The sequence below is a fragment of the Notothenia rossii genome (genome assembly GCF_949606895.1).
Source record: "Notothenia rossii genome assembly, chromosome: 4".
Taxonomy (NCBI): Eukaryota; Metazoa; Chordata; class Actinopteri; order Perciformes; family Nototheniidae; genus Notothenia; species Notothenia rossii.
Window position 1 is genome coordinate 8636794 of NC_136902.1, and position 12760 is coordinate 8649553.

Consider the following 12760-nt stretch of genomic DNA (forward strand, 5'->3'; position numbering starts at 1 on the left):
TTCAGTGCCGTTTTGTTTTTATTCTTCATGACAAAAGTGGTTCACAGGTCAAGGAAAGGAAATTGCATTCACATAAAAGGTAGAGGACCATGAAATGTGTTGTGGGGAGTGTGTGCATGTCGTCCCTTCAGAACAATTTACACAGAACGCAGACCACATAAATACACCTTAAAATATTATACAACAATGGTAATTAAATTATACACACAACTGCACAGAGTGAATTAAATAGATCAAGAAATCCATTTACAACCTTCGAAGCAACAGGGCAAAATGTTAGAACGTTCCCACTTCTTAGCGACCTTTAATCTATAATGTTCTTCATACATTATGCTCTTGATTTTAATGCCATCACTAGTTAATACTAACAAGTTCATAGGAGGGCTAAAAAGGGGAAGTATTTCAACAAAATGAGATATCGCTGTGATTCAGTGCTAACACTGCTTTAAGAGTTTCCTCAAAAGTAAATAAAACAATCCTTCCAAAAAAAATCACAACTACAGTGTTGAATAGTAACCTCTATTTAGAAAGTGACAAGATCAAAACCAAGGCACCAAGAAAAGAAAACAAATCAGCAGGGTGTGGCCTCGTCTACTAAACCACAGGACAGTTGTGCTTTAAAAGAAAATGGGTTTCAACGTGTTTTCGCGTTCAGTTTTCCTTTTTTAAACATCTGTTTTCAAATGTGTTCTTTAGCATCATGATTAGTCTCAACTCGACTTCAACTGCACTCAATGAGCCAGATGTTGTGATCGTACCAGTGTTAACGTGCTGTCCTCAAATCACAGCTCAAATTAAACTACTCTATTAGCAACCCGTGATGGGGTGTCGTCAGAAACAAGCGCTTTAAATGTTTCGTGTCTTCTCTTTGCTCTTCAGACCCCTTGCTCGTGGAAAGCAAAGCAATGTACGGTTCTTTTTTTAGACATATTTTGGTTTGTATTTATTATTCTTTCTTTGAACTCATACGTTAAGGGATAGTATTAATATTTCGTTTTTCTACAAGCAGCAACTCTAACAGCAGCCTGCTAGCACTATGAGCTAACTGTAGCCACACGGGGAGAACTTTAGCTTTGTTGAGGGTGATGTTAGCTCATGACAACATGCTAACTTTGGTAGCAGACAAAGCATTAAAGGATGGAATACAAACACATGAGTATTGTTGAAGGAGTGAGAAAATTGTAACTATGATTATGCAACCAAGAGAAATGTGCATGGCCCAACAAGCAGGAAGTCACAGCCAATGGGATGCCTGCACATGGGCCACTTCTTACGACCAGATGACTTCCAACATGAGCTTATTGTCAGTGATGCTAACCGGTTGAACAGCAGTATACATGAGGCAGGATTTACACAGGCACTGTCCTCACTTGGTCTGCATAATGTGCAAAGTAAGACGTGCATTAGACGTCCCAAATCATGTAACTGATTACTCCATTTGACCTCAGTGGGGGATCTAATGGCTGTTATATTTCCATCAGTGAAAAAGCGTGTTTACTGACCTATAGTCAAAGGGTGTGGCTCATGGGCAAAAGGGGGATGTTACTTCACCACCAGTGCAAGGGAGCCACCTAAACATGATAGCAACTACTTATGGGAGAGCAAGTATTTTAGTAAGGCTGCATTGTTCTACACAAACAACTAGCTGGGACTTATCGCGAGGATCTACTGGCTTACAGACACTAAGGGACGCACGGACGGACGGACCTGGAGAGGACGCCAGACTAAAAGGCAAGAGTGTAAAGACGGCGGACAGCCTTAAACTGAATCAAGGGCTGCAGGACGACAGGGAGTACTGCACAGGAACAGTCTCTGGAATAAATACTGTCAATGGTTCTCCACGACACACAACAAGACCAGATGGGATCCGCTTGAGACAAGACACGGTCACAATGAGCATCGTTCTGCAGGCTGCATGCAGGTCCCTCCGCTCCGAGCAGAGGAGACCAAGAGAGCAGGATGAGAGATTTTATTTTGTAACTTAAATCCATGGGGAATGTTCTGGCATCGAATCTGGGATGGACAGGAGGAGGGAGCCGGGGGTCGACATGGTCCTTATGGAGAAGAGGGGGGTTGGAGTAATGGGAGGAGCGTCTCAGCGCTACAGAGACAGGGTGAGACAAGACAGAAAACATATTTAGTTCAAATAATAAAACGAGTGAGATTAATGAGGGTGATTTAAAGAGGGTAAATGGATCAATAGAGGGCTGCACAATTCATTGAAAAACAATATTTGAATTGTTTTTCTTTTGTGTCATAATACTTTTATTTAACTGAAGCACTTTGCTCAGAATACAAAATAATTTTAAAAAACGGATCAAAATATATGATTAAAAAAATATATATAAATAATTGAGGAGCAGAAAAAAAGGTCCTGTCCAACAAACAGAAGTAAAAAAATATGTGATTAAATATCTCTTCAGAAATGTTTGAATCTGTCTGGGGCTCTGTGCTAGCCTACATAGCTGAACTTAAGACACTAAGTTAGGAAGAAAGAGGGACTATGAATGTATGTTTTTTTGTTTTTTATATGCATGTATGTATGTATGTATGTATGTATATGTGTGCGTATACATATGTGAGTATATGGGTACATGTATTGTTGTTATTATTCTTTACTTCCTTATCGATTGATTTTATTTTTGTTAAATATCTTTTACATTACTTTATTTTTACCTATATATGTATTTATTTACTTTACTAGCTAGGACCGGGAGGGGGGGTGGGGGGGGGGGGGGGGGAGAGGAAGGAAAAATATAGACCGTATAAATGTAACTCATTGTGCCTGACTCAATAAAAATAACAACTATGATCTTTTAAAAAATATTAATCGATAATAATTGAAATAAAATGAAAAAACAAAACTGTCATCCCCTCAAATATCAAATCATATCGTCGTTGCAATATGGGTAAAACAAGTAATCTAATATGTATTTCTTTTCCATTTGTGCAGCCCTAGATCCATACATATAGACATAACATGGAGGGTCATCAAATGAGGGTCTTTAAAGTATATATACACATTCATTATGAGATGTATAAAAGCAAAAATGTTTAACTTCAATAGCTCTGAATAAAATCTGTGCAAATTATTCAGATTGCTTATTTATTATCTTACGGGTAAAGAATGGCTTATTTTGTATAACCGTAACTCGTGGCTGTAGATCAAGCAGTTTAGTATAAATCAGAGCCAAGGATTTAACCGCAACTTATTTATGATATTCTTTATAATTCGTTTCTGTAAACAGTTTCACCTCATTCTGTTTGTTATTGACATTCTCTATCTTGTGTTATTGTTACCCTTGTGTGAACTCTTACCTGTCCCATCCTGTGTTTCAATATGATACCAGTTGCTGCTTTAACGTGTGCATTCCCCCTACGCTGATCAATACATATCTTCTGTTATTTCATCTCAAGGCCTGCGAGTCGATCTAGAGTGTGAGCTGCGGGGCCTCGAAGGCGTCCCTTGAACTTTATTTCCAGAGCTCCTGCTAACATTAGTGGGCGGCGGCGGCGGCTCCTCATTGGTTCTACTCGATGAGGCTAACCTACGCCGGGACTCCCTGCAGATCCCGCTCATCCTGGTCTTACCGACCGGCTCGAGAACAGCGGGAGATCTGACCGCGTCGGACTGAAAGGTGTTGGCAGCTGCTGCCTGCACAGAGTTAGACCTGTAACCCGACGGTTTCCTTCTAACAGAAGTATCGGAGTTTGGTTTAAGATCGGGCTTCTGTTTACTTTCGCCCCGTGCATTAGATGTGTTAGGATTCACACGCAAGGCTTTAGAAGGGGTTAGAGGATCTACGGTTGAAGAATACATGGAGGTCTTCCTCCTGGTGGAAGAGGCGGCTACAACACGAGTCGTGATGAAGGTGTCCTGACGTACGGGGACCGAAGACCTCCTCCCTGAATGACCTTTCCTTGAATGACTCGCTTGTGTTAGCGTTAACTCGCTCTGCACAGAACTGATGGAGCTTTTACGCGACTGGGAGTAGTCGGAACTCAACTCTGTGTTAGAAACGTCGCTGACGCTATGACTCCTAATGAAGGTGGCGTCCCGCGGGAGAGCTTTCCCTCTACGAGAGCGGGGACAGAGAAAGAGAGCGGGGCTTACGGGGCTGCTTGTGTCGGGACAGAGAGAGAGAGCGGTGCTTACGGGGCTGGTGTGGAGGCTCCGGGTTAACCCTCTCAGGTGGTGCGTGGCCAGGCCGGAGACGCTGCCTCCGAGCACAGGACTCGCCCGGGGGCTGCTCCTCAGCTGGGGGCGAGCGGGACTGCTTCGGGGGCTTCGTGCAGCCCGACCCGACTTGGTGGCCAGCTCTTTGGCCCGGGAGCGGCGGGGGCTGCTGTTGAGGCTGTGAGGAGACAGAGGGGTCTCCAGGTCCTCCAGGCGCTGAGTGAGAGCCAGCTTCTGCTGAATAGCCATCCGCAGCAGGGAGTTCAGGGTCTTCTTCTCGTCCTCGGCCGCCGCCAGCTGCCTCTGCATCTCGTCCAGCTGCGTGACGTACTGGTCACACCTGAGAGGTGTCACACAGGGGGGAGATGCAACGTGCACACGCAGGCAAAAACCAGTTAATGCACAGAGTGAGAGAAACACAAAACACATGCTAAACATCACAAAATGTATCTAATGTTTTATAAAGTCATATTAGTTTTGATTAATTTACTTTATTGTTCCTAAATTGGGAAATTGTTTTGTAACAGCTCCATGAAAAAAGGCATTGCATATAAATAAAAATTAACTATGCAGTGTGTGTCCACGTAGGCTTGCCATAGTTTCCCGTTTCCTGCCTATGGAGCACATGAACTCTCCCTGATGAAATCCAGAGCCTTTGATGTCTGTAAGTACTCCTTCATTGTCTGCTGAGATACTTGCCTACATACTTGATACAAACAGTTGTGCTAGAGACTCTAAAACAATGATTAATACTAGTCTTGTAGCATGTAAATGAAAATGGTTAGCATCAATGCTTCTGTAAATCAATATTCGAGAAGCTGGTGCAAAAATAAAGCTTCCTAAGGTTAAGATAAAGACTTTATTAATTACCAATGGGAAATTCAGTGATATAACACCAGGGTATATAGAGGACTCCTGAAGTTAAATGTAATCCCTTTTTTAAGACCCTTTCCATACATTGTAAGACCTCATCGCCACTTTGAGTTTTAACCGGTTACATTTTACCTCACATTTACTATATACAGTATTGATTGTAGAATACAACCTCTTTGGACAATTTATATACTTATTGAAAACAATCTACAAAATGTAATACCTTGGAAATTGCTGTTTAATACTTTTTAATAGCCTTCATTTCACTAAATTGATTGATCAACTTGTAATACTTCTTAAGACCCCGCGGACACCCTGAACATAAAGTGTATGTAATATAAATCCATTTGAATGGTTTGAAAGGGTACGCATGCAGTAACTACAGCTGTCCACAAGATGGCAGCCCAACCCCCCCATTCTTTTAATCTTCAGCCTGTAGTCTTCCTTCACCTCACTGCCTTCTCCATCCTTCTTAAAGATAATCATACTCCAGCTCTTAGCCGTCTGGAGAGGGCTTAGACAGGTAATGCATGTCTAAAGAGCGTCTCTATAGATTCATAAATAACAATGCCTGCTGTCCATTACTAAGAAAATAAACATTAGATCACTCAACACAAAAACACTCCGTACGTTAATCCATGCCAAACAGATGCTCTGAAGAGGTTAGTGGTGGTGTTGAGGTATTGAAGTTTAGCCGTGCACCTTCCCACGCCATTTATCGTCTTCTCCCACTGACATTAAACTCCTTCCCTCAGGTGATCTGGCTCGATGGGACAAATCTGTCCTCACCTTCTCCCCCCCCTCCTCCTCCCCCATCGGCACGGGGCAGAGCACGTGGCTGATAATCTTCACGTGAACCAGTGGATTGTCCACAGACCTAATAAGCACGGTAAGCTTATTACACGAGTGGCAGGTGAAGCTGTGCCACTGCAAGAGTATCGTTACTAAGCATGAACAACACGAGCAAAGAAGCACGCATCAGACGATTGGAACCTATTAGCATGTTTTAGCGCAAGCACATTTAGCAGCAATTCAAAAAAGTACTGTCTCAGAGAATAAAATAAAACTACAAAAAATATAAACGGGTAAATATATTCCTCATACATAAACAACAACTTACCGGCTGGCAAACATGACTCGCAGGGAAGAGAAGGTGGCAGCGTCTTCCTTCAGGGCCTTTAGCTCGTTGCGTAGTTTCATCATGGTCTCTGACACCATGCTCTTCTCCGTCTCGTACTTCGTTTTCAGATTGGACAGGGCCAACTCTGCAGTCTGAACGATGCACATAATCAAGACACATTATGCTACTGCAGCAACAACTTTCTACTTCCAGTGTGGGGTCTTAAAATGTATAAGAAATTGCATGATTGGTCGAAAATAAACCAAGTATGCTAATATTGCAGTCATTTCAAACTGATAGCATCCACTCGGGTCACAGAGGTGAACATTAGATGGAAGTCTTTAGGGATAGAGAGGCGAAGTCACGCCCATCTACTTCCGCCACATGGGACCTTATTTCTGAAAAATAATGTATTGAAGTCAATAGGGAGAGAAAACGTATCTTTCGATCCCGTTTGAATTGTGCCACGAATTACACATATGACGTTTGTCAATCTTAAAAAATCATTTCCATGTAAAAAAAAAGTCACAGTTTGTCTTAAAAGTGTTGAAATATAAGACTATGAAAAATACGCAACTAGAAAGACTACAAATCCCAGAGTCGCGTACATTAACGTTACACATTACACTCGTGTTTCTCACCGAAACCTTGTAAAGCCGGTCCCGCAAGCTGGCTCTTATGGAACCGACTAACTCCCCTTGTGTGTATGTACAGTTCTTAACATGGCCAGACTTGTAGTGATTTTCACCTCTTTTAATACGTTTCACTTCATTCTGAAAGAAAGAGGTGAAATGTGCCAACGTGACGGCCATCTTGGTGTTGGTGACGTGTGCAAGACCAGAGTTGGAGTTCATTGAGCGCTTCACACAAACAAATGTGTTACCTCACAGCTTTATTTTTTTGACTGGCAAAATTATCTTTTAAATTGACAAACATCATATGTGTAATTCGTTGCACAATTGAAACGGGATCAAAAGATAATCTTTCTCTCTCCATTGACTTCAATACATGATTTTTCCGAAATAAGGTCCATGGAGTTCCACCGGAAGGGGAGGGACTTCGCCTCTCTATAGTGAATAGTGAATACTTCAAAGGCTGCACAATATCTCAAAATGTGATCAAACTCACGATACGGACCAGTGCATTAATCAAATTGCAGAAAGCACAGTAAAGTAACATTTTGAAAAATCACACCATCATTTATTATATTTATATGATAATGAAAACTCTGCTTAAAACTGAGTCCCCTCCAAACGCGTGAATCATATCACGATCACATTATCAGTTGAAAACTAAATTGCAATTGTTTATTTTTTCCAAATTGTCCGGCCCTATTTACTTCTTTAACAACGTTCATTTGCAGAAACCACAATCAGGACAACTAACGGGGGACCAACATAGCTCTGGAGCTGAGACGTGAGAAAGTGAATCACCGCACGTCAGAGGATTAGTGTTTGGCTGCATGTGACGGGCGAGAGACCGTTAAAGGGAAACAGCAGCAGGTCACGCATCACTGAGCCACAGGAAAGAAGGGGGGGGGGGGCAATTTAAAACTCACAGCATCACACTGTAATGAAGGTGAAGACCTCTGAGAGAGCAGGCACTGATGACACAGGTCAACAACACTGCCTGGTAATAAGCTGGACATAATAACGTATCACATTTGCTGAGATTGCAATATGGTTATTACAGAGAGAGATCATTTTTGAACCATTGTTATATGTTCACTGATCATGGTGTCACTTTTTAAAGAGGATCTGTACCAAACAAGGGTTTAACAATGAAGTCTTTTGATTATCGCTTGTAGGCCTGGACACAATACTTCATTGAGTCATTTTCACATATTTTGCTTTTCGGTAGGGATGCTCCGATTGATCGGCCGATATTCACTCTCTGCCGATCGATCGGTGCTCTCTATAAAGGCCGATCGTGAGAGCCGATCACATGACGTAAAATACATGACACTTTTCTCTAAGCTCGCCAAAATGGCTTCACCAGTCTGGCAGAATTTTAAGGTGTCCGAAAAAGACAGTAAAATAGCGGTATGCAACGTGTGTGAAGCAGAAATCCTGCAGCTCCGCCCGCTGTGACGGACCGGTGAGCGGAGCAACACACACGCAAGAGTTAGACCTAACACACTTAGCTATTTTATCTACCTCTGGAACTAGCTAAACTAGTTATACATATATTTATTCTTCACTGTCGGGTCCCTCATTACTGGATCAGTGAACTGCATGAGATACTGACAGGCTGTCAGGAGGGAGAAAGAGAGGCTCCCGTTATTTCCCCCGTGTTATTCTCGTGTTATTCTCCAAACTTAATGTAAACTTGAATAATGTACTTCATTTGAATGTAATAATTATGTTGGTTGTTGTTTGTGGAAGCTCCAGTGAATGAGCCCCATTATCTGAGTTTTAAACATCACTTTAAATGGAAGATCCCCATAGGCCCCGCCCACTCGATCGGATCGGCCGATACTGACTCCGACGATCGGCCCCAAAATTGGCGATCGGAGCATCCCTACTTTTCAGATACTTCACAAGTTCAAGTTATTCTGAAGCCCTAGAATAAAGATATAACAATAAAGAATTCCACATATTGGCCTTGGAAATGATTACATTAAGTTCAAGGCTTTTATTTGTCATCGTCATAGCTACAGTGTAGTTATGACGATGACAATCTTAGGTCACAGGCTGCTCCAACAGTGCAACACAATAAAACAGAAAAATAAAGCAAACACTGACAGGTGAAGTTGATTCAGAGCATAACCCTAAAGTGTAATACCAGCCTTTAACAAGACTAACATGGTCTTCAAATCATTCAAGGAGTTTAAGGTGTAGTTAGGTTTATCTGCGACCGACCTGTTTGTTGGCCTTCAGCACGGTCCTGAGCGTAGCGATCTGTTCTCTCTTGGTGCTGAGGAGAGACTTGAGTTTCAGGACTTCCTCCATGAGGCTCTCAGCGTCTCGCTCCGACTCTCCGCTGTCGCTGAACCCCGAGTACGGCATCGCGCCCCTCTGACGGCACAGGTCCACCGCCACCTACAGAACACACAAGTGGAGTTATTATTAAAAACAAAAACCTTAATCTAAGGGATTACTTTTGTGTCTAATAGCTTGAGACTGTTTTATTATACTGCATATCAAATATCAGTTTTTTTTTAGTTGCTGCTTAAAATTTCTTCGCCATGGTTGTGTACTTATTTGTCTTTATTTTATAACTGTGTGAGTTTCTTTACCTGCTATGCCCCTTTTGTTATCACACACACACACACACACACACACACACACACACACACACACACACACACACACACACACACACACACACACACACACACACACACACACACACACACACACACACACACACACACACACACACACACACACACACACACACACACACACACACACACACACACACACACACACACACACACACACACACACACACACACACACACACACAAATATGAAATCTGGACTAGAGCACACGTGATCTGTGTTCCAGACACACTGCTGTTTCCTGAAGGTATGTTCTCTCTAGAAGCAGACACATCTCCTCTTTGACCCTTGTAATCTAATCCATTGAAACCCAAGCGCACACAAGGGCTACTCAACTACGTCTTAGCTGAGCATTAGGTCAGGAAAGACATGTCTGATGAAGGGAAGACCTTCATCAGAACAAAAGCCTGACTTCAAGTGGTCAAAGCAACATGAGATAGTTCCAATGGTTACAGTTTTCAGGGTATAATTGGATACTAGAAGGACTGATGATTCACTCCCTTACAACACCTCATCTCTGACTAGCAGAAAACGCCCAGCTCCATAGCGTCTGTATTTAACCAAATTGCACTTTTTCCCCTTTTAATGACAATTGTACTTATTTTACTTCAACTCTACCTCATTGCATTTAAATAAATACTATATAACATCTTGCACTCTTGCAAAAATGTATGTTTATATATTTAGTTTTAGTAGTAAGTTGGTCTATAAGAGTGAATTCAATTTCTTGTATATTTTAAATTCTATTAATACTCTACAGATATTCATATTATTTCTACTGTTGATTTGTATACATTTACTCAGTGTTTGTAACGGTAATGATATTTTTAACCCATTTTCAAAGCCGTGTCAACATGCTGCTGCAACAAAACCATTTCCTGATTCTGTTTTCAAATGAGTAGATATAATCTAAATCCGACATTCTGTATATGTGAATATCAGTGCTTCTTACCCGGAGGTGTTTGATCTGGCACCGGATGACGGCTACCAAGTTGCAGACATTTGAAGGGTCCCTGAAGTCCAGGGTAGGGGATCCAGGACATGCGGGAGAGTCCGTGCTGGTTCCCGCGCTGTCCACCTCCCCCATGAACTGCAGCACCGAGGCTTTGGAGTTGAACATGTCGTTCGCTCGCGGCTTCTTCTGGGCGCCGTGCTGGGGGTAGATGAGGTGAGCTCTCCGTGCTTCCCGGTAAAAATCCAGCGTGACTCGTTTGGGCGTCAGGTTGTTGCATACGCAGATGTGATGGTAGAGGTTGGACAGCTCCTCGGAGAAAGCCAGCAGCTCTTCCTGGGCGACGCTCAGGTGCCCTTCTGAATCGATGGCCACTTTCCGCGTGGCTCCGATCTCCTTCTGCAGCTCACTGATGCGGTCCTCGTCCTGCTTGCTGGATTTGATGCAAAGGCGGATCTTGTCGGCCAGGTCCTGAGCCTCGGCCCTCCAGCGGTCCTTCTCCTGCTTGTATCGGTGCTCCAGGGTGTTGTAACGCGTCCCCGCCTGAGACAGTTCGTCTCTCAGCTTCAGGAGGTCGTCGCTGGCGGAGCGCATGCGGGACTCCAGCACCTCCTTGCTCTTGGTGTCCACCTCATAATCAAACTGTGCTTCGTCTCCGTTTCCTTTGTCTTCTTCGCCGCCGTTGGGCCGCTGGCTGCTCTGCACCTCCTCCAGCTGCTGGGTGAGAGATCCCACTTTGTCCGCCTGCTGACTGAGAGCCTGTTTGGACATCACCAGCTGGAGCTGCAGGTCCTCCACCTTGCTGACCAGACTGGACTTGTCTCGTTCTGCCTGCAAACAGACACAAAACACTGTTATGTTGGCGGCGTGAATGGCGGACGTGTCTCAAGCCCCTCTCCAACTTTGCCTTTTAATCGTTTTGTTTTGACGTTTCTTTTTTATTTTACAGTCTACATATTTATTTATATATTAAGCAGTATTCAATGTTACTCCACTGTAGAGTATTCCATTTTACATTCAGTTTTTATTGATCTTATTCTGTTTGACACTTAGTTATTTTACCTATTCAGTCACTTTCACCATTTTATTGCATCATTTTATTTTATTTTGTTGGATGTTAAGTAAAGTGTATGTTGCATTGACGGAGGAGTCTGGGCCTTAAGGGTTTGTATTGTTTAAAATAAGCTGTAGCCTTTGTGCACATGACAATAAAACCGTTGTTTGTGCTCAAATTGCTGCTGTCATTAGTTCAATAATCATCCATTTTAGTTTGAATACATGCCATTAAATCAATATTGATTGTTGGCTTGATTCAATAAAACAAAAGAATACTAAACATTTCTTGCCCCTCCACCCTTCCTCTTAATCCATTATTTATAACACTGGCTGACCCCCTTTGGCTCCACACCCAACATCTGGTGGGTAGTAGCCCTATAACCCGACCCCCAATTGTAAGTGCATCATGAATAATATATTTCCTATAGAGGAATGACAGCTCAAGACATTCTTAATTTTCTTGAGTACCCTTATTTGAGAGGCATGACTGTATCAGGTGAGAGTTAACTGAATTGCTGGGTGAAGTAGATGATGCAAGGTGGTGCCAGGTGGTGTTGGTAGAAAGGCTCAATCATTTACAAACATACAGGGGATGTGGTTTAAAGCAGGAAGCACACATCCACGTCACAAGACACACAAGCAACCTGTATGACAACCTCAATGCTCAGCCTGATGAGAACGGACACTTTCATGTCAATTTATATATACATTGTCTCCTGTGTGTGCATGCATGGTGTTCGCAGTAGCATGAAGGCTACTATTAAAAAAGGGCCTGTGTTCACATAGTGCCCTTTCAAATTTGAAAACATTTCAACTCTTAACAAAGTGCCGGTGACGTCGCTGTAGGAATTGTAGGAGAGGCTTGTCTTTTGACTGTGTCTTGCAGAGGAAACCTACCATAGCAAAGACCAACATTTGTTTGGTGATTCTTGTTTTTGCAAGTATCTTCCGGTTGGTTGTAATGGGGAAAAATGGTCAGATAAAAACTAGCTGTAATATTTTATAAAATCCATGGGGTTGGAAAAATGTGCCCTGACAGTTAAAGGTCCCCTATTATTAGAGATGTCCCGATCCGATCACGTGATCGGGGATCGGAGCCGATCATATGATTTTCAAAAGATCGGAAGAAAAAAATCGGGGATCGGGATTTTTTTATTTTTAACATTTTTTTTAATTCAATGTTACAAAACAAAAATGACCATGTTCAAGTCTTAAAGTCACCCTGAGGCCTTAGTTTTAGTTTCAAATTACACAACATCATGTATGTGTTGCTTCTTTGGGGCTTGTTTTAATAG

The 12760-nt window shown here is 42.5% G+C and overlaps 1 protein-coding gene across 2 annotated transcripts in view; it reads right to left on the reverse strand.

Moving 5' to 3' along the window:
* LOC307036202 (protein bicaudal D homolog 2) overlaps window positions 1-12760 on the reverse strand; it is a 27299-nt gene continuing 14539 nt past the window's right edge. For both annotated transcript variants that reach the window (XM_079676286.1, XM_079676285.1), the window contains 5 exons: window positions 10410-11240; window positions 9032-9211; window positions 6171-6322; window positions 4157-4517; window positions 1-2101 (listed from right to left, as the gene is read on the reverse strand). In XM_079676286.1, coding sequence (XP_079532412.1) covers window positions 2096-2101; window positions 4157-4517; window positions 6171-6322; window positions 9032-9211; window positions 10410-11240 — 1530 coding nt within the window. In that variant the 3' untranslated portion in view covers window positions 1-2095. The remainder of the gene's footprint in view (window positions 2102-4156; window positions 4518-6170; window positions 6323-9031; window positions 9212-10409; window positions 11241-12760) is intronic.